This window comes from Poecile atricapillus, chromosome 11 (genome assembly GCF_030490865.1).
Source record: "Poecile atricapillus isolate bPoeAtr1 chromosome 11, bPoeAtr1.hap1, whole genome shotgun sequence".
Taxonomy (NCBI): Eukaryota; Metazoa; Chordata; class Aves; order Passeriformes; family Paridae; genus Poecile; species Poecile atricapillus.
In genome coordinates, this window is record NC_081259.1 from 64976 (window position 1) to 87919 (window position 22944).

The 22944-nt window shown below is 41.8% G+C and overlaps 1 protein-coding gene across 1 annotated transcript in view; it reads right to left on the reverse strand.

The window, feature by feature from the left end:
- Nucleotides 1–5020: 5020 nt before the first annotated feature.
- The window catches only part of IQGAP1 (IQ motif containing GTPase activating protein 1), a 54141-nt gene continuing 36217 nt past the window's right edge, over nucleotides 5021–22944 (reverse strand). The window contains exons 24-38 of the mRNA XM_058846662.1: nucleotides 21937–22092; nucleotides 21564–21727; nucleotides 20574–20798; nucleotides 19222–19362; nucleotides 19018–19102; nucleotides 16581–16813; nucleotides 15692–15824; nucleotides 15252–15354; nucleotides 13647–13782; nucleotides 12283–12370; nucleotides 11754–11966; nucleotides 10535–10701; nucleotides 8769–8891; nucleotides 7819–7927; nucleotides 5021–6236 (exon numbers count right to left, since the gene is read on the reverse strand). Coding sequence (XP_058702645.1) covers nucleotides 6123–6236; nucleotides 7819–7927; nucleotides 8769–8891; nucleotides 10535–10701; nucleotides 11754–11966; nucleotides 12283–12370; nucleotides 13647–13782; nucleotides 15252–15354; nucleotides 15692–15824; nucleotides 16581–16813; nucleotides 19018–19102; nucleotides 19222–19362; nucleotides 20574–20798; nucleotides 21564–21727; nucleotides 21937–22092 — 2190 coding nt within the window. The 3' untranslated portion in view covers nucleotides 5021–6122. The remainder of the gene's footprint in view (nucleotides 6237–7818; nucleotides 7928–8768; nucleotides 8892–10534; nucleotides 10702–11753; nucleotides 11967–12282; nucleotides 12371–13646; nucleotides 13783–15251; nucleotides 15355–15691; nucleotides 15825–16580; nucleotides 16814–19017; nucleotides 19103–19221; nucleotides 19363–20573; nucleotides 20799–21563; nucleotides 21728–21936; nucleotides 22093–22944) is intronic.

Here is a 22944-nt window from a genome sequence, read left to right on the forward strand (position 1 = left end):
AATAAAAAACTTTCAAAAATTGAAAACTGCATCTAACAAAAGCCACCTAATTAACACCCAAACCTCAGCTAACCAAACAAACCCTACCCAATCTGAACCCCTACATAAAATAAATAATACCCAATAATACATATCAAAATCCATTTTAATTGATTCTACCTAAAATACAAACCCATTCATAAAATAATCTTTACTCAAAAACCAAATTTTACGTAGTACACAACACAATCAAACAACACACTGTGTACCACCAAAAAAATCTAATATTGAACAAAAACCACATATAAATACCGCTACTTACTAAATATTAGTACCACTATTTATATTTACCTGTATCTCTATAAAAGCGTATCTAAAACTAAAAAGCATTAATTTGACCATTAAGCCAAAGATATACAACAAAAAATAAAATGTTCTAAAATTACATTATATTATATCCTTATCATCCGCTTTATGCCCAAACAAATTCTGTAACTTCAAAACTAAAAAAGAAAAAATTCTTTGAACATACAATCTATATACAATAGTAATACAGCCTCACCAAAATTCACTCTCAACTCTATTAACACAACAAAAAAACCATTTCTTACTTTTTCAAACTAATTTCTCATTGATTAGTGAATACAAAATAATTGCCAAAACCGTAACATCTTCTTCTAAAACTATTCGACTTTACTCTGATCCAAGAACCCAAGCTACCACCAAAACACCCCACGGCTCAAAAAGATCCACGCCACAGCCCAACTCCAAAAACATCCAAACCACACGTGCAGAAAAACCCTTCTAAATCTCCTGCTCTTTTCTCCACAACAAAGAAATTATCTAACGTTATTCATCCTTTTTTCCCTCTTACCTACTCCCTACTTACTAAAATAAACATTTTTTTTCACTTTTCCTCAAAAAAAATTTCCTTTAAAATCAATTAAAAAATGGACTGAAACCTGCCTTCTATTAAGAAACACATTCATTTTAAAACATTTCCTCCCAGTTTGTCTCAAATCTCTCCGAGGTTTGGATCCCGTTCCAGTGCACCAGAACCAAATCAACCTGCTCTGGCTCTGGAAACATCAGCGACACCAAACCCAGAGCACGAAGCACCTCGCCGCTCCTACCCCGCTGTCCCTCGGCCCTGCTCTCTCGCGTCCTACGCTGCAGAGCGCTGGGAGCCAGGTTCAGCCCCGAGAATTGTCACATCCATTTCCTCGGACATTCCAGCTTCCACGGGGATATTGCGGGGACCCCCTGCATTCCATCCCCTAGTACAGCAGCAAGACAAAGTTCTCCCCCAGCCCGCGTCTCCAGAAAATCGTGTAAAAGGGTTAACAACCCTCGAGGTTTGAGAAATACGGTCTGCCCAAAAAGCCCAACTCTGCATCCAGGGGAAAACGAACATCACAAACAGATTCATGCACACCAGATGCACGGGACGCTGCCAGCTTGGACCTGCAATTAACTCGGCAATGGAAAAACCTGAGCTCGAAGCCCTCACTCTCTGAGGGTGCAAAATGTTTTGGACACAGTTTCTAGAAGGCGCCACATCGTTATTTAAAGGCGCGGCTCGGCTAAAGAGCAACACCGACAAAGCCCGCAGACAAAAAGGCCGGAAGGTCGGGCTTTTCCCCCTCCCCTCCTCCCAGCGGCTTTTACCAGCGCACTCTGCAGCTAACGAGCCACAGGTGTTCCCCCAGCGGCCCTCGCCGGGACTCGCTCCCGGGCTGGCGCCGCTCCAGGTGCGGGGGGACCGGGGGAGCCACGGGAGCCCCGGCAGCGGCGGCACTCGGCACCCGGGGGCGGCCCCGCGCTCCCGGCCCCCGGACGGACCGGGGCTCCCGGCAGGAAAGCGGCTCCTCCGGCGGGCGGGGGCGGCCCCGGCCCCGGGACAGCCCGGCCCGCCCAGCGGCACCGGGACCGGCCCGAAGGGACCCCGGCGGTGCCCGAGCCCCGCGCCCGGAGCGGGCGGAGCGGCCGGGATGGACACAGCTCCGCGCCGCGGCTCCCGCCTGCCGGCCCGGCAGAGCTCGCCTCGCCTCCGTACGGCTCTGTCGCTCCCCGGCAAGATGAAATCAAAAAGGAAAAGGAGAAAAGTCTCCCCTGCAAACCCGCACTGGCTCACCTGCTCAGATGCTGCTTCGCGACACAAAGGTTTGTCCCTCGGCACCTCCTTCAAGCAATGCTCCATGTCCAAGTGCATCCAGTTGTTCTCCCAGACCCTGTGAGATGGTCTCGGTATCGTTCCATGAGACACCCCCGGGGAGCCCACCATAAACCCCTCTTCTCCAACTGCTCCGTGCCCAAGTGAAGTGAGGGAAACCCTCCCCCTAAAACAGCCCCGGGCAGGACCCACCCACTCCTTACCATAACTGCTCACACCTGGAGCTGCTCTGAGCCCTCATCATCCTGACAGCTCACACCTGGGGCTGCTCTGTCCCCTCATCATCCTCACTGCTCACACCTGGGGCTGCTCTGAGCCCTCATCATCCTCACAGTTCAGTTTGTGCTGTTACCACTCCAAGAGTGAGGCCAGGGGCAGAAGGAACTTGTTGCTCATTCCCTGGACAGCTCCTTGTCTGCACCTGACACACTGGGGCACCAGGCTTTCCTTGCTATGGATGAGGACACCTCTCCTCCTCCAGGTGCCCAAGGCTGAAAATGGAATTCCACCTCCACAATTCCATGTGTCTGAGTTTCATAATTCCCAGTGTAATTCCCCATGGATCATAAGCCATCACCTCTAATTTTTCCTCTAGAATCACTGCTGACTTGCCTTTCTGTGGAAGTGTTTGACACATCGATGCAGAGTTCAGGGGCTCGTTTATGGCTTATCTTGACGAGCACAAAGGAAATCCAAACACCGAGAATTACAGGGAAATATGGATAAAGTTTAGAAATACTCCTCTTCCCTGCAACTCCCTGGCATTGACCTCCAACTTGTGACCCTTCACCTTTGACCCTGACCCTTGACCTTTTACTCTTAACCTCTGAATTTTGACCTTTGACTATTGACTTTAGCTCTCTGAAGTTTGATTCCCTGATAATTGACCTTGAACCCCATAACCTTGGAAAATTAACCCATAACATTGGACCTTGGACCCTTTACTCTTGGATCTTTGAACCCTGACCCTTGAAGTTTGAATCCCTGACTTTTCACTTTAACCATTGACCCCTGATTGCTGAGCTTTTGCCCTTGATCTCAGCCCTTTGACCCTGCCCCAACATCAGTATCACTGACCTCCAGTGATTTCAGCATATGAATGCTACCATAGTTACCTCACCCAGCAGTGTCAATCCCACTATCAGTCTCTATCCCAGCCCCACAGTGATTACAGCTCCAGTCCTAGTGACCCCTTCCCTGGCCCAGTCACTTCAGCTCTTGGTCCACAAGACCATTTCACGGTCAACTCTGTTCTTCCAGCTCCACACCCACTTCCTTTTCCCCTGCTCCGCTAGGTGAAGCTGCTCCAGGTTGAGACAAAAGGGTCTTTGTTTTGGTTCCAGCTCTGAGGTTTCACCTCCAGGCCGAGAAATGCCACTCCAACCCCATCCCAACCCCGAAGCAATCTTTACTGTATTTGCAGCCCATCCCATTGTGTACCATTCTATGGTTGCTTCCCACATCTACAGTCACTATCCCCTCAGAACAGCGTTTGCAGCTGCAGCACTGCAGTCCCCACCCCGGCCCCAGTGATTTCAGCTTCAGTCCCACAAGCTTTATTTGACTGCCGGCTCTTGTGCTGCGCTTCTGGCTCCACATCTTCCCAGCAGTGCCACATCATGCTGCTTTCTGGCTCTCCAGGCAGGATCTCTGTTTTAGCTCTAGCTCTCTGGGGTGTGAGCTTAGCTCTTGAACCCACATTCCAGCCCAACCTGACCATCCTTACTGCAGAAACAGCTCTGCAAGGCCCTATCCCAGCCCTTACATTGATTTCAGCTCCAGCCACGCAGTTCGCATCCCAGCTCCATATTCCTTATCCCAGCCCCACAACAGTTTCACCCTAAACCCTACCATATTTGTGTCTCCTCCAGCTATGCTTCCTCAGTTCCAGCTCCTCAGCTTCCCACTACCGGTGGCTGAAAGCTGCTCCTGCTTCTCACTGCAACCCGGGGCTGTTGATAAGGCCACAAATCAGTTATCATCATCACATCAATGTCTCTAGAAATTGTCCTATCCACCCTAACGGGATCTCAACTTTGGGGTCACTTGACACCTCAAGCCCCGCACTTGCCCAAAGGTCCCCTCACCTCCTCCAGGCAGTATCAGGGGCTGGGAATAGGAGAGGGCTCAATAATAATAAGTAATTGATAATAAGAGTAATATGTATTAAATAAATATTGAGTATTTATTTCTTGAAAGAAAAACAAGAACAAGAGAGACTGAAGTAGCAAAAGGGAATGCCAGGGGGAGGGCACAGGACAAAAAGGGAACACAAAAGACACACAGAGAGAAGGGGTGGAAAGGTGGATATAAAGTTGAAAGAGAAACAGGAATAAACCCCAGGACTTATTAGATAGTGTGGCTAATGGAAGTGTCAATAAACCACCAGCTTGAACAGAACTGGTTACTGTCACGGCTCAGCCTGGGACTCACTAATTAACACCCCTCTCTTGGCAGGGCCATAAACACCTTGATAAAACATGAGGTGAAAGCTAAATGGTTGATGTGCTCCATCTTTCTTGGGCTTGGTAAACTATTTTTGTTATCGGGTTGGACCAGACATACACCAACACCAGAGTATGTTTAAATACAGTCTAAACACCAGCAAGTTTATGTACTTCCTTCCAAGTGAACTGCAGAAAAGTTATACTCAGTGACACAGCCATTCCAAATACTAGGAGTGTCTTTCATGAGAAGAAAGAGCTAAGCTGAAAGAACTGCCTCAGTGTAGATCAAACAGTTCCTTTAAACTCTGAATGGTTACGTGAGCAAGCAGGCCAACTTGAAATTTGCAGGAGATATGTTCCTTAAAAAAAGTTAAGAGAAAAACTGAGGGAACAGCTGAAGCAAATTAATTTAAAGGTCAGGTTATATTTTTTAAGAGTCTCTGCATTTTTATTGGATACAGCAGAACAACCAGCACCACCACCACTGTGAAAAAGCACAGACAAAACTCCCATGAAATAATAAAAGAAACAGAAACTTAAGTGTAGCTAGAAAAAATTAACTTTTTAAAAGCTAATCAATTTGAGATAGGCTCCACCTGCAGACTTGTCCAAGGAAGAAAACATCTATTGCATCAGACACAGATATACACAACATTGCTCTAAACTGGGGAAAAAAAAAAAGTGAATTTTACATTTCAAATGCTTTGCAGGCAACACTAAAAGTTAATGTGTCACAAGACATTTTTTCAGCTACCCTCCTCTTCCACAAACATCTTTTCATCTATAAGCCCTAGTAAATACATTTCACGGTCCCTCCATTTAAGGGGGGCACCTGTAAATTACTACAGTGTGATAAAAAGAAGCAAATCAAGAAAAATGAGACACTAAATCTGCTATATGTGGCTGTAGTACATAATCACAAATAGTTAAGCAACTATTTACGATGTTTACTGATTACCCTGACTGCAGTAGTTCTAATCCTAGCAACTGGCCTCTGCCACCACAACCAATGCAAGCTTGCAAGCAAACAGGTAACCTGGACCTTGACCATGTTTTATATTGGTCATCACTGCTTGAGAATAACTGGAGTCCAAATAACACCTGCAACCCTTTTTCGGCTCTCAAGAAGAGGCTAACAGACCTCTCTACGGTGCCAGCATCCTCTTTGCAAAGGCAACAATAATTCAAGCCTCACAAAGCACACGATTAGGTAAATTAAGCATTCAGATGACCTAAGTATACTCTAAATTAGTTTAACTCCCAAACCCACACAAACATACATTCTAAATTAACCTCTTTAAAGGGGATCTTCAAAGCTGAAGATTATAAATAAACAAGTAACCAACTCCCTGCACACTCAATCAGGGCTGTCAAGTCACAGGAGGTTTTTAGTCCTCCTTCACAATACATTTGATACAATTAGCACAGGGTGGGAATATACTGATACATCACTACATTATGAAAAGTTGTAGGCGCAGGTTTCTATCCATCTCCCCTTTCACAGACTTGCTGGCAGAGGTCCGTTACTTCCCATAGAATTTCTTATTCAGAAGAAAGATCAGAAGATTGACGTTCACTTTTGCTCTGTCAAACAACTTCATGACAGCAACACCTTCATACTGCAGCTGCAAGAGATCCTGCCAAAAAGCATATCTTAATGAGTGAGGAGTCCTCAAGAGCTTACAGACAATATAAAAGACCCCGTAGTATAGTAGGATCTTAAGGAATATCAATGGAAAAGCACACGGCTTAAGATGGAAAAGCAAGAGGCTCATTAAAGAGCCGCTCTTAGTGTATAAAAAATAGTCATTTTAAGATCTTTCTTATTTTAAGCAGTGGGTTAAAAAAAAATAAAATACGAAAGAGAGCAGAAATAGAAGACCATTCTAAGTAATCCAAATTTCAGATCTAGCCATCTCCAGCCTTGTCATTTGCACAGTAGCCATAAAGCTGCTGTAACTTTTAGAACATTTAGGTTTCCTATCTGACTTAATCTGTCATGTACCCATGAAACCTGATAACATGGTGTCCCTTTCTGAAATCTTTAGTTGCCACACATCTCAGGGAAGCCGCTTCCAGCAGTTCAGTCTAGGGCCACAAAACAAATGGCATCTCATTATCACAATGCATACGATGTCAATTTATTCTCTGAGGTGTTTACATAGGCAGTATTTCTAGTTATACTTTGCTTTGTCAGCAATGCACCTGCACTGATTTTATCTCACTGATTACATTCTTTCAGCAATCCCACTCCTGCAGGTAACAAGGTGGGTAGGTGTGGGAATGTGGGCGGACGTGTGTGATGTTGCGTCCCTTGTTGCTGTCCTCTGACAACATCTGCTTTATATGCAAAGCACTGCTACAAAAGCACAGTGGTATAGCAGACCACGTGCCTTGGAAATGAGTGGCCGTGGGTAGCCCCATGAACCAACAAGTTCAGAACCAGCTCTGACAGATTAGGACCGAAACAAACTCGGGGAGTCCTCAAAGCAAACAAAAGGTGTGAGGCAGCTGTCCATCCAGGCAGCGAGTTAGGTGGCGCAGGCTAACTGCAATGCAAGGAGCTCCTGCACACAATCTATTTTGAGAGGCCTGAGGCTTTCACAACTAACAAACCTAACGAAGACCAAGATGGACAGGGGGTGGGTGATGAAGTGGAAGAAAGGGACAGAGACACCAGCTGCAACATTAGTGGCCCTGGAAAAAGAACAGGGAACTGTTTGGGAGAAGGTCAGTCAGCACACCTGTTCCGGTGGCCTAAGTAAAGCCTGACACCTAAGGAGGGCACCTAAGAACCGGAAAGAAACGGGTAAGTATAGGGTAGCAAAAAGAATACCAATACATAATGACTGGCTGAAGCCATCACATGCAAGCCCAGGTGCCTGCTGTCACAGACTCCAAAGCTCTCTACACTTTCTCTGAGGAAATTTCTCTGAGGAAATTCTCTGAGCAGGAAAATGTTGAAAACCCAAGTATTTGTTTTGTGTGTGTATGTGTAAATGTAATTAAGAACACAGACTGACACCAGGCTTTCTTCGGGAAGAAACAAAAAGCAGTTTGGATCCCCTGTACGTGTTGCATCTATTTCACCTGCAACAAATGGGTTATTTTTGAGAGCATTTTTCAGACTGTCTAGCCAAAAAACATGTCATTGCCGTTTTGATGAAGAGTCTGGCAAGGGGAACTTAATGTGACACTATTAAATAGGACACTTCTTACCTGATAATGTAACATAAAGGTTTCCATCTGTACACCCATGAATTTCGCTTTAACCTCAAAATCTCCTACTTCTTCTGTTGGACTGATTTCAAAAATCACGTTTTTAAACCTATGAAATTTGAGAAATTAAAAATCACAGGGAGGGAACGTATGAGATGGAATGTGAAGATAAATTTCTAAGAATTCTAATCTTAACTCTTTATTCTATTATCCCCATTTGAAATGAGCCCGTAAAAGCCAACCAGACTCAATACAATGATGAACGGAAGCCTAACAGATTCTACGTCCAGTAAATCACATCGTCACACAAGTGCAGCAGGAAACAGGGTCATTTAATTTAGTTCGTACAGTCTAAGCAGTCTACTTTAGTTCTACACATTCGTGCCTCATTTAGTGCACCGAGTACAAAGTATGATTCAGAACTGAACAAATTCTAGTAACGGCCAGCTTCTCAAGGCTAGCAAACTACAGCTGGAGAAACTCAGACTAGCATTAAGCTGATTTTTCAACAATGAAAGCTATTAACCATAATAACAATTCACCCAAGGAGGTACCCTTCCACAACTGTGGGGGTAACAGAGAAGGATCTGGGGGAAAGATGATGTCATGTTTAAGTCATGTTACACTTCTCAAAGAATTTCTTTGCTTCAACCAGAAAAAAAGAACTGAAGAGTGATCACTATGCAAGGTTTCTTGGCCCTAGGGACGCCAGCCTAGGTCATCAAAACAACCTTTTCAGCTTCAACAGCTAAGTCTACCCACAACATTACAATTCCAAGAACAAAACTGCAAGACAGTGTGACACAACCTCAAACAGGTCTCAAAATTTCTGGTCCTCAACTATCAGCACCTAGACTAGTTCTAAGAAAAAGACAATAACTCAGCATACCTATTTTCCTTTTCCTCCAAAAAGATTATTTAGCCCTAAAGAGTTTTAAAAAGATACTCACTGGTTACCTTGCAGGTCCTCAATCTCTAAAAGCACTCCCTTCTCATGAAGTCGAGCTGCTGTGTATTTCAGAGAAATCTTTTTACTGGTTCTGCCTTTCATCTCTCGAGGTTTCTTGGAGACTCTGGGGAAAAAAGACAAATGAAACAAATTAGAAGGTCACTCAAACAAGTAAAAACATTTTGAGCACTAAATATTCATCCTATATGAAAGAGGGGATAGAATCAGTACAGCTAATGAACTATGACTAATGATAGATAATGAGGTACTTCTACCAGTCAGTTTACCTACAAAGCACTTGCAGCCCAGTTCAGATCTTTAATTTCCTACTATTTACCAATAACATTTAAGCAGGAAAATGTTATTATTGCTATTATTAATAATCATACAATAAAAAAAAATCATCATCATCATCACAAAAAACAACCAAACAAAAAAATCCCACCCAAAACATAATCGTATGGTATTTCATAAAACGCAGTATCATCTCTCATTAGGCAAAATGGGGTCTAATGACAAATGACATGGAGAAAGCTGAGACTACTCAAAAACTTGCTTGTCTTTTTATTCTGCAAATGAAAAGGGTTCGTATTCTCACATGTGACTGGAGAAGGTAACTATTTTTTTGCCCAGAAAATCTGAGTTGTCTAGCACTATAACAATTGATTTCATTTGGCACAAAAATGGGGACAATTTGTGATCAAGGGTTTCCTTGTAGGTAACTATGTTATTTTCATTCTCTGCTCCTAAGAAGGATGACAGGACAGACTGACTGAGCAGCAAGTGCATATGTGGGCAACAAGCTGCACTCTCTGCACTCTTCTCCCAAAGGGATCAAAAAGTGTTTCAAGTTTGTCTTTTTGACCCCGTTCATGGCAAAGACCTCTCCCCGTATTTTTTTACTGCTGCCGAGACCCCTTCTCTAAGGCTGTCGCTGTGGGGAAGAGCTTGGATGAGGAGCTTTGAGTAGACAGCATTATGGTTCTTCTCAGCAACACATGCTTTCTTGTATGAGGTACTTCTAGGGCCATGGAACCCCTCACTTCAGGTCATCAGCTTCAAGACCATCTAAGGAACCTAAAGGTGTGCAAGTCCATGGACCCTAATGAGATGTGTTTGTGGGTCCTCAGGGAACGGGTGGAGGAAGTGGCTAAGCCACTATCCATCATATATGAGAAAATGTGGCAGTCCAATGAAGCTCCTACAAACAGGAAAAGGAAAATAAGGAAGATGCAGTCTGTCTCACCTCCATGACTGGCAAGATCTCCTGGAAACTATGCGAAGATACATTGAAAACAAGGAGGTAATCGGTGATAGCCAATATACCTTCACTCAGGTGCCTGGCCAGTTTGGTGACCTGCTACAAGGGGGTTAACACACCATTTCTGGATGAGGGAAAAGTATCTGACAATCATCATCTACCTGTATTTGTGAAAAGCATTCAACAACGTTCCACAAAACATTCCTATGTCTAAATTGAAGAGACGTGGATTTGATAGATGGACCACTCTGGAATGGATAAGGACTAAACCTCACCCAAAGAATTGCGGTCAACAGCTTCCCTGTGAGGGTGGTGAGGCCCCGGGACAAGCTGCCCTGGGGAGCTGTGGCTGCGCTATCCCAGAACTGTTCCACCCCAGGTTGGCTGGGGCTTGGAGCAACCCAGCCTATTGGAGGGTGTCCCTGCCCGTGACAGTGCAGTGGCAACTAGATGACCTTTAAGGGTACCCTCAAACCCAAACCATTCTATGGTTCTATGACACTTACTTGCCCTTGCTGGCCAAGTTATCCAAGCAGGTCTTTATGTAACTTTTGTAATAATCCACTTGTTCTCCATAAAAAGTAGCTTTGGAGTTCAAGGCACTGTATGTCTGCTGCAGCTTCACTAGCTCCGCCTTTCTTCTCTGACGGTATCTACGCTGATTTCTGATATCCTACACCAAAGAGAAAGACAGGCAGACTTAACAGTCACTTGAGCTCTGCAGGTGTTCGGTCCCTCAGCCATTGTGTACTTGAAACACACCATTTGATTTTGCTTAATCTTGCTTTGTGCTACAGGCTTGAGCATTCAGTTGTACTTGCCCCAGTTCAAGTGTCACAGCTTTTTCTCTGTGATGACTATTTGTGGAACTAACCGATGCTACACAGCAGTACACTTGCACCTTTTGTGGCTTTCTCAAACTTCAGTTCTGTCCTAGTTGTGATGACTAGAGTGGGCACTGAAAGTGCATGATATGAAAGCAGAAATTTTGCCAGCACTGGGTAGGGAAAGTATCATACAAACCAAGCACTACAACCATAGCAGCACACAGACTTCATTCTTTTTCTTTATTCGTCAGCCTTTAAGCATCACTTGCCTTAATATCTCAACAAGAAAACACTACAGTCATTGACTGCTACTTTAATTTGTGAGACATGATTCCTAAAGGCGATTATTTAGTTGGTTTAATTACGTCACATTTCCCGAATAGTTTTTCAGTAAACGAAGTGATGTAAAATATATTGTCACTGCAGCAATGTACAACAGTACTGGATCTTTTTTGTAAGCTTTCCACAGGAACTCCCCTTATCGTTTAGGTATTCTTTAACAGGCACATTTAAATAAAAGTAACAGTTAGGATGTCTTAGAGTTATGACCAAAACTTCCTTGTGTTAATCAGCTTCTAGAGGCACTACTTAAATTAGTGAAATGGAACAGAAAAACACATCACACATCAGGACTTCCCTTCCAAGATACTAAATTTTTTCTTAAAGTACCTGAGAACCTGGCAATGCAGTCAATTTGAGAGACCAGAAACATTGTATAAAAATAAAGGACTACCCAAGGATGCCAAGAGGTGGAAATGCTGCAAGAAAAGGTATGATTTTTATCTATAAATTAGCTACTAAAATCCTTACTGTCCTTCTCAAAATTCATGCCAGTTTCACAAAGCCACAAACTGGGAAAACCCCACTGTGATTACTAGGAAACCATCTAATGGTATACCTTTGCAATGTCATTGATTAGTTCCTGGTATTTATTTTTGGCATTCACTGGCCCAAGTTCTGTCAACTTCTTCAGGCCTGCCTTGATTTTTTCTTTTTTATCTTGGAGATTCAAGTTGCCATCTTCCTTTACAGAGACAGATTTCTTCATCTTATCAGGAGTTTTAGCATCACGAATGGCCCGTTTCTGCATAGCTCTGTGATGCTCTGCTTCCTAGAAGAAGGAAACAAAAAACTACAAGTTCATAAACAGATCAATTTTAAGGAGACAAAAAGAAGCAGAAACAGATTGTCTGATCTCTGGCATAACACAAGATAAAGAGTTTTGATTGGCGATTCCCCTACTGACTCAAATGAACGCATTTTGATGAACACATTCTACACACGGGAACCAACAGAAGCCTACCTACCATCTAAAATGGTCTTCTACATAAATAGTTTCTAGCAACTACTGCAGGAGTAACATTCACACATGCAATTTACTTCCATTGTACACCCTCTAAAACCAGCAGATATAAACAGCATCATACTTGCTCTGAGGTAGCTGAAGTTTCCAAAATTTCAGTCAGCGTCTCCCCTGGCTGGAAGCGGATTACATCAACAATTAAACGTTTTGTGCTGCAAAGAAATCGAGGAGAATAGGAGGGAAAATTTTAAAGAGAAAGACCTTTAATACTCTTCTCTTCTGAAACAATGCCAATGTTACTGATTTATTTAAAGTCAGATTATTACTGCATGAGCACTCAGGTCATAGGCTAAACCAGAGCAGAACCCTGAGCACTTTAGTTTTTGGACAGTTACTGGAAACTGGTTCCCTGAAAGGTTCCTCTCTGTAATATGCACAATTTGCTCTCCAGAACTCCCTCAAACAGCAAGGATGCTATCCCATATATTACAAGGTAGCCCCAGTACTGCCACGCGGAACACAGAAGTTGCATTCAAGGTGAAAGATCAAGCAGTTAGAAGTCACAGCCCATTTGTGCAACCAGAAAAGCTCTATAACATTATCCATCCATAAGCATGCTTCAGTGATCTATAACAGCTGTCAAAAGCTCCAAAGGACTATTTTCTTATGTGCATGGGAGACAAGGTAGATCTCAACTCCAGTCCAGCGATAGACAGGGTCGCTCCTTGATTTGAGCTGGGATTTAACCACAGTTGGTATCCACTCTGAAACACTTCTATCCTTAAGCCACACAATGAAACCAAATAGCATCTCTACAGTCAGGCTGGAATTGTTTTTGGAATCACACAAACTGCATCACATATTCACCTTCCTCATCATCCACAACTTAAAAGACTATCAGTGCAGCTGGTAAATCTTTACTTTTGAAATCAATGTCACATTTGTCTGGTGGGTAGGAAAACACTGATGTATCTTTTAAGAAGCCTGGTTAAAGTTATTTTTTTGAGACATAATTTTCTTGTGGGCGATTTCTTGTCTGCCTAGGTCAAGTACATGCTGACCAAAGATTTTTCAATTAAACTATCTAGAATCCGAGAAGGAATGCATCAGGAGGAGGTAAAAATGCATTTGAATGTCAGGTCACTGCTCTATACATCTCGTCAATAGGGATTTGCTTAAAATTAGCAAAGAGTCACTATCAGTAAAAAGTTTTCCAGAATAAAGATTCTGGCAACAATAAAATCCCTGACAGTCCATTGCTGTCTTTCCTCTTTTCTTCTCAAAAAGGTTATTAGCCTTCATCAATTAAAAGTTACACTAAAGCATGGAAAAGGACAAGGCTACAATCTCAGTGTATTTGGAGTAACAGTCCTTCCACATTTCTTTAAATGACGTCTCAATTCTCTTATTTTCACACGCAGACTAACTGTTAAAGTTCTACTTGCTCCTTCTTTTGAGTAACATACCAGGTAGTTACACCCTACTTACTTCAACAGAATTGTCCTTGCATCCATCTCTGCATTCTCGTCATCGCGAACGTCAAATTTATTAGTGAGCGTGAGAGAAACCTCAGTCTTTGCTAGCATTTCCCTGTTGGGGTCATTAACATTGCCAGAACCTTCCCCTGCCAAGCAGAGAGAGTTTATAGATTAAATCACATTCTTTACCTTCTTGACTGTTAGGACTTTGTAATTTTTCCCTACATAACGCATCACAGAAAAACTAGACTGTTTTCTATACTGTCAAAAGGACACTTCAAAACCCAAACCAACTCTTAAAGACATCATCCTGAATATATTACAGACTTTTTCAAAACAAATCTAAGAAAATGCACTGTCCAGAAAAGCACCACAAAATCATCACTTCGCATGCCTTAGAGATTTACATGTATTCCACACTGTATCTCAGTATCTCACTAAGAGTGGCTGAACTGCCAAAACAAAAATGTGATGATGTCCATATGTCCGTATCCTCATCAAAATGAATGTTTCAATCTAAGAGCAAAGCCCTTGTAAACAACCAAGCTTGTAATCATCTCTTGAACAAAGTAAGCCATCCCATCAAAAAGAGATTTTCTTGCTCTAATTGCATATGAACTTTCACCAGGACAATTGTTGGTACCTTTCCCCCCATTTTTTAAAGGGCTGCAGAAAGATTTAACTCTGACGTATTAGCCCCAGTGACACAATGCACACAGGAGAAATGAAATGGGGAAGGAGGACAATTTCTAGCTAAACCCATGGCCTATGCTTGTTCAGATAATGCTTCTTACATTCTGTTCTTTGCCAGCACTTGGAAGAAAATGTGCTTACAATCCCTCCTTTAGAAGGTTCCAACCTTTCTCATCAAGCAACTTCAAGGGAAGTGCTTGGATTGCTGTCAGAGCATCCTCTCCAACAACTGTGCCTGGTTCATGTCCCTCCCCACACCCCCCTCCCCCCACCCCAGACTAGAAACTTCAAATAATTGCAACATAGAAACCAACGAAGGAGAAAAACTTGTGCATCTTTCCAGTATGTGTTATATCCTGAAGCAGTGAACTGTGGCTCGGGTTTCCAGAAGACTTTCACAGACTAGCAGTGTTAGTTCCTTCTTCGCCCAACCAGAAGAGCATAAAATTCTATTTTTCTTATGGAAAAAACTCTAAAGGAGGGGAAAAATGTTACTTGTCCACATGCCAAAGACTTTTGAAGGAGCACGTGCTCTTTAATACGCTTATTACTGCACTCTGAAAGGAACACCTACAGATCTCCAGAAAGGAGGACAGATCTTTGCAAACAAGCTGGAACAGGGACACAAGCAAAGAGAAATAGCTCCAGCGTAATGGAACAAAGAAAATACATCAATATCCATCTGTCTTCTAGAAACTTCTAGAGTGGGATGAGGTGGGGTGGGTGGGGAGAAGAGAAAGAACCCCTGTTTTTTTTCAGGGCAGTAAGTTATGCAGAGGAAATATACTGCAACAAATCTGCTGCTGCTTTTTAGAGAACGTCCTCCCAAACAGGCTGTGATGACTTCTTACTGTTTCTTTACTGCACTTTAGGTCATTTAAGGTAATATCACATTTTACTTTAGCAGAACAAACTAGATCACCTATTAAGGACTCAATTGTAGGAACCTCTCCAAGATCATCCAGTAGCTCATGAATTGGATCATTGTGCTCAGGAGCAATTGCATCTTGATGGTCTAAGAGTAACTAGATGAACAGAGAAAACAAATGCATTTTAACAGTACATCCTTTTCCAAACAGTAAAATTTATTTAGACTGGTATCTTTTAGAAAAAAATAACTGAATTCCAAAGTAGCAATGTCAACATTCAGAGCTATGCCAATATCACATACTCAAATGCTTTCCACAGAAACTTACTAAAGCCATTACTAAATTACTTGATTCTATAAATCAACAAGCTCTCACAAACTACAATCGTGACAGCTTTCAGCCTTGTATTTGGTACCTTTGTGTTTTAGACAGAAGCAGCATTTTCTTTGCAAGCACTGCTTATAAGGAGCAACTGTGACTAATGTATACTTACAGTGTGTGTATTGATGATTTCACCAATAGAAATATAAATGACTGGTTTAGTGAGAGTCACCACGTCTGAATATTCATCAATATTGAATTTATCCTGCAATTCAGGAACCTCACAGGCAGCCTGAAAAAAACGTCTTCAGAGCAAAGAAGGAGAGAACAGTCAGTGTGACTCACTGAGAGAGAGTCACATGATGTGTCAAGAGTATTACCTCCCCATGACAATCTCAAACATAGACTCACCTCTTTCAACTGTGGTACACTGTGGCATACTACAGTTTGTCAGCTTTAGTTTAACACATCTGAAGCAGCCTAGTAAAATACTGGCCACGTTGACATTTGCTCATTTTCAGAATTGACAGGATTAGCTTCGGTGACCTCATTCTCCTGCCCCACTGCATTATTGGCCTTTGCCCGCAACTATCTCTGGTTCCCTATTTCCCAAAATACAGGAGATATAAGATGACAATTCTTGAAGGAAAGCTCTAACGAATGAATAGCTACATGCCAACCTGCTTTATTCCTGATCACCACTAGATTTTCACGTGGAACCAGGGTTCACATAGGACTGAATAATGTATGTCCATTCTGGTTGTCCGCATCAAACTACCATGGTACATATGTGCAAAAGCAACTTTTATTCTGGACACTTGAAACTCCTGACTTTGCAATCTCATTAACACACAACATACTGTTCATAAATTTTAGGTACACATTTTATCTGCCACTGTCACTGATGCTTGTGGCAGTCTGGAGTGAAATCTCTCCTTTTTAACAGACTGCGTATTTGACAGGGACAGAATTTTCCATACTCTAAATTTACTGTTTTCCCTTTTTACTTGCAATGTTACCCTCTGCCAAACTCCCCAGCTTAATTAGCTACAGTCTTCTACCTGAATTTCTGGTATGACTGCAATAGGTACTCATTAATGATGCTTAGATGAGCATTGTCTCCCATGAACATCTTATTGGATGCAGCATGCTGTAACATCTTTGCAATGGAACCGAGGTTTCTGCGTTGATCTGTCGTCAGCTGACCTCCAGCTGAAAGGTCGATGATGTCAAATGCGTCTGGTGCGACAATGGCTGGATTCATGTAGCGATAATAGAGTATGTTGCCAACAATCTGGGAAAGAGAGAAGAAATGCATCAATAAACAACAGTACAGGACCCAGCTGAATTTTATTGCAACTACTGTGTGTTTTGATAAATTATTTCCTTGCAAGTCTCTTTCCAAGACAAAGGTTCTGCTGTATAGAAGCACATACCATCCCAAAAAATCTACGGTGAAAAAAAAAAAAAAAGAAAAAAGAAAAAATCATAAGGATGTGATAGGGCAGTCAACACAGTGGAAAGCCTGAGCACTTCCAGTCACGGGACAATACAGCAGGAGATATTCCTATCCGTAAAGATTCAGAACTCCAACTTACAAAAATTCAATGACAAAAATGACAAGAGATACAAGTTACCAATGAGCTACTGATGTGAACATGAGACAGAGTCTGTCAGGAGAATTAAGTGCAATTGAGTAAGTCTGAGCAAGGGCAGAATGACCACGGTATAGAGGAATCTAGTAATGAAGTTTCAGTATAGAACAAGAGCTGATTTTTAAATAAGCATGCAGCATTGGCTACCATCTCTGACAAAGCAAAAAAAAGGGAGGAAGAATGGCACACCAAAAAGTTAAACTGAGGAAATTTGTCCAAAGACCTTTTTTCTTTCAGAATAAAAGCTTTCTTCTGTAAACCAGCAACATATTCAGGCACAGACCCCTAGTTTGTGAGAAACCGTTTAATCCAGAAGTAAGAAAATCAGAAGTACAGCAAACTAATGGCATTTGATGCTTCAAAAATCCAATTTACCTAGTCAAATATGAGCAGCAGTACATTTCAAAGAACTACAAATAGAGATTATCACATTATATCCATATGCTCATGATATTCTTCTACCCTGTATTGGATATTTTGCCAAAAGTAACTCTAGCAATGAAAAGGTATTAACCCACCATGCTGATTTAAAGCAAAAGCTCTCTCACCACATACTCATTTGCAGAAGGCCAGGTCAGTGAATCTTGGCTTCACCTGCTTGCCATGTGACTTAAATGCATGGAAGAGACCGGGGTCTGAGCAAACAGTTGAAAACACAGAGGAAAAAAAACTAGCCATTGCTAAGCAGACCCAGAAATTAGTAACTGGTTTCAGTGAGGTCAAGTTTTGACAAGTGTTTTACGCAAGCCTCTGCCGTACTCTCACAAATTATGCCACTGGATGTTAACAGTCTACTGACCATTAACAGTCAAACTGTTTACTGCCAGTAAAAGGAAAAAAAAAAAAAAAAAATCCATGGAAGAAATTGAAAGACATTTGAGCTTGCAGGGCAAAAAGGACAGTACATTATATGGGTATATTCGGTTGCTAAAAAAAATCTACAAGTAGCTATTGCACACAACTGCAGTTTTGACATTCATGTGGACAGTTACATTGCTTCCTTGAGGATTAACAAAACCTGCAGTTTTCCACCTAAATTTACAGATGGAAGAAATTAATTCACCTGCATAGAAAGAACCGATGTCTCAGAATGGGAAAGCACAGAACTAGAAGAGAGAAGAAAACAGCATTCAGATTGGTAATTATTTTGTAATGGAGCAGAGGCAGAGAAGCTTAAAGAGACGTTGTCAAGTATTCTAATAACCAAACTATATTGCATTAAAAAGTAAAGCATTCATGGGCGTAAATTTACAATTTACCAAAAGCCACAAAACCAAAGAAATTTCAACAAAAACCCCAATGCTGTAGTAATCTAAGAGCAACTAATATTAGGATCCTATTAGTTCTCCAAACCAACTGAAATGCAAAATACAAAACTGACTAGGCATCATGCGAAGTGCCTCTACATACTGCTGTCAAAATATCCTAGTGTGCTACAAATGAGGCATTAGGAATATCAGAATTTCGCATACAGACTTTCTAACTTGTCTCTTTAAGGAAGGAGCAGTGGGCTGTGATCACACTAGTTAACTCAAGGTTTACCATCTAGGAGCAACAGTAACTCCAGGTTAGGAAACCTAAAAAGCCAAATGACCAAGATACTAAAAGAAAAACAGAAGTATCAGGATACCTCCTTCTAAACAATAGTTAGAAAACATCTCAAGTGATGTGTGTGAACCTAACATTAATAACCTGATGTGAAATATTTTCTATCCAGAAAGGAAAATTAATAGGCTTACATGTGCTCCTCTCCACACATAGACCTAACAAGAGAGAAGAATGAGACGTGCTTTCCATGGCCAATTTGGCTGACAATTAGTCACAAAGGTGTATAGATCCTCACCTTCAGAAGCTCATCCTCGCCAGCATCAGGAAACTTCTCATGCAGGGAGTCTTTTAGGACCTTGGCAATGAAACGCATTCCATAACTGAGAGAAAGAAAAAGTCAAATAAGACTGCTGCAAGAAGATGATAAGATGAAGATAATAAGATGCTGCATGAAGACACCAGCAACTTCTCAGGGATAACACTGGTGCATCAGACTCACGGGATTTTGTCCACCGAACTAGTAATGGCAGACAGGAACTTGTCTGTCACTGTCCTCATGTTTCTGATTGAGGCATCCAGGCGCGTCCTCACCTCTTCATGACTTAGGGCCTGCTCAGGCGTAACATCATATGGCAGTTTGCTATTTGAAAAAGACAGACATATAGAGGAGAATATTACTCAGGATGGTACACTTCAGGAATGTATAGTCTGACACAGAAACATGCTTATATTCACTTCACTGCCAAAAGCTATGAACTGCCTTTAATTAACCTGTTTGGCACCATCAGAGCTGAAATTCATTTGCTTTTACTTCCTTTACTTTCCCTTGCAATGGCCACTGAGAGAAAGACCCAGCTAACTCAAAATGGAATCTTTTTTACAGCATGCACACTAGGCAAAAAAAGCATCATCCACAGCACATAGTGGTACTTCAGACTGCAAATTGGTGAAAATGAAAAGTATGCATTTGGGTATTAAGATGATGAAAACTCGGACACAAGCAGAAGCTAGAGCAGCATCCATAAAATCAATATAACATGCTGCTGAAGGAATAGTTATCTTTCTTTCAATCAGCTGAAACTATTGCACAGTATTCCAGTGAACACAGACAGATGAAGCTGGTAATTCATAAAGGTGTAGCCTAAATCTCATGTACAGAGAAGAATCTGAACACACATCTTCACTTGCGTTTTTAACATGTCCAGAATTTTGCATGAAGTACGCACAGGTATATGACTGCAGATTGCTTTAGATATGAAGGAACTCATTCATCTGTACGGCTTTTGCTTCTTTTTTGAAGTACGTTAAAATACCCCAATAACACAGCAGAATCCTCAAGTTCTTGCAAATCACAACCACCGAAGAAGAAGAAACCAGAATGACACAAGATCACATAGCTCAATACAATTGTCATCAGTGGCTAATATTAATTAGAAAGATGTTAGGACCAAGAGAACTGCAATGTGATGCTTTCTGCCAGCAAGAGCAGCTTTGTGTGCTTGCAAATAGTACCTGTTTGCGTGGGCCACACATGACATGAACATGGACTGACATGGAAGCGACTCCCAAAGGCATTTTCTTACAATACATTCTTTTAAGTTAGAGTGCATCTCATCGCTAACTATCAGGTTAACATAGGAAAACACCAAAGAGCATTTCTTCTTCTATCAGCTAATGACATTCCTGTTCAATACTCTCAGCACCATAACCAGAATATGAACTTTAGAACTTCGAGATGAAAGCTGTCTTGACGAGACAATCAGCTGGACAAATGCATTGATGGTGATTAACTGAGCAATGCAAAGCAGCTAAGCAATGTTTAGAAAAATACAGTATTAACAGGTCTCATACCTGGCCTCTCCCGTTTGAGATTCCATCTGGTTAACCCAAGACTTGTAAATATCCACAGGATCAGTTTTGATATTAAGTGACTTGTCATCGATGATTTCCTTCACAACTGGTGCAAGGATCTGCCTCAGGGCATTCTGACCACGGGCACCACGATTGAAACTTACCACCATTTTAATAACAGTAGGATTCCCAGTCACTATTTCATGTATCTGGTCTACTTTTGATCTGAAGAAGAAAGAATCTATATGAAATCTCAGGTATGCATAACTCTATCACCTGCCTACACTTCCATAGACTACTGATCCAAGCATGACTTTGGGGGTGGGGGGTACGACACACACGTATTTTAAAAGCTGTTATTTTCTACAAGTCATATAATATCTTCATGCTTAAAAAGCATTCCCAAAATTGCTTAAGGGCAGTTCCTCAAAAATTTCATTGCATATTCTTCCTCAAAGCGAGTTGTGCCACTCTGCATTGTAAAGTGCAAACACCGAGCTCCTAAAGCCCAACCAATCCAACAAAACATGTCTGAGGACAGCCAGAGTTTCTAACACACGCAGAAAACAGAAATGCCAAACAATAGAGATTTCAGACTCCTCATTAGCTTTTGGAAATCCAGAGAGCTTAGATTTAGCCTTCTTCCTGGCTCATAATGCCTAAGTTTGCAGTTTGTTGGACATATTTATAATCAGACACCAGAGAATTGAGATTAGACTGAATTTTAGCATGACTTTGCATCAGATCAAAAGTAGCTGCCATGTTGAGCAGTGAAATCTTGACTGAAGTGAAAAGACCTCAGCTTCAATAGACATACTTGATTCTTCTTTTATAGACTACATTGACAGATATGAAAGGGGAAGAGGACAATGAAGGGACAGTTCAGCATTATCTGCATGTAAGAATTAGACTTTACATGAAAACAGCCTCAATCTCAAGAACTGCCAAAACTGATTCAACAGTGAGAATGTGCCGTATGCTACCACATACTTGATCTCTTCCTGCAGTGCTGTTTGGAAAAGTCGCAGCAACAGGTATTCCTCTCTTTGATTGGATGCATAGTTATACAGCGTGAAGATGACAGAATCCATGAATTTTGTGGATTTGTTTTGAGGCATCTGAAAAATCAGCTTGGCCAAGTAGGTTGGGTTAGTCTACAACAACAAGAAAAATTACTTAGTGTGCATGTCCCCGCTGGTGTCGCTAAAAACTAAGGCTCAAGAGTTGCTGGCTGGACTTGATCTTAAAGGTCTTTTCCAACCTTACTGCTTGTATGACAACTACAGTGCATAAGCAAAGACTGTGTTAAGACATATAACCTCCTACGACAAAAGGTTACCGAGCAGCGTAAGAAGTTGCTTACCTGAAGTAGGTAGAACAAATGCTGATAGGCTTCCAACTTCTCTCTCTTTTCTTTACTCAGTGCTTTCAAACCTCCCCTTTGTTTGTTCAACATCATCATGTCAGAGAGCTGTTCCTTGTTCTTCTTGGTAAGTTTTTTGCTATGAGAAACAACATCCTGGAAAGAAAAAACAGGTATAGATTTCACTCTGAGAAGTTTCTAACAGGCAACAATGGAGAACACTTGCATCTGAGAGCCACTTCTTTTGGACGTGGAAATGCAGGGTCAAGGAATGCCTGGGTCTACTAAAGTGAAGCATTATTTGCTATGGCAGCAGTTTCTCCAGCTGGAAATACATGTTCTGCTTTGTTCCTGATTTTGTGAATTTGTCTGAAACCCTAGAAGGGTTAGTCACTCTTGGTAGCAATTACTATCAGAGCTAGTAGCATTCTGAAGATGCTTGGAAATGTCTTCCTTTTTTAAACTGGGCCTACGGTTTAAAAATACTGTTCCATATTCAGCTAGCTCACTACCTCCACATACTCTGACAGCAATGGCACTTTTCACTGCAAGCACCAGCCCAACCACTGCAGCTTCCTTCTAAGACAAATTCCACTACACCAATAGAATTTGCACTCAGAGAAGCCTATTGTAATGAATCCAGGACCACATGAAAAGCTGACCAGTACTTCACCTTGAAGAAAAAGACAGTGCTGTATCAGCAAGAGCCTTTTTTTTTTTTTTTTTTTTTTTTGAAATTTATCACACCAGCCAAGCTTAGATAGAGGGGGCTTTCTTTAACCAACAAGCAACCGAGCGACATAAGCACGTCTCCTGCCTCCAAAATTACCCCCCTGCCTGCAGGCTTGTGGCATGTGACTCGTTCAACAAGAGTCACAAAGCCCTTAAATACAAAACTTTTTGCATTCATTAGATCAAGATCGTCTTGTTGCCTTTTTTAGCTTCAGGACTTTTTTTCTTCTCCTCCTACAGTTTTCTTTCTAGGGATACAGACTAAATTAGTGGAAT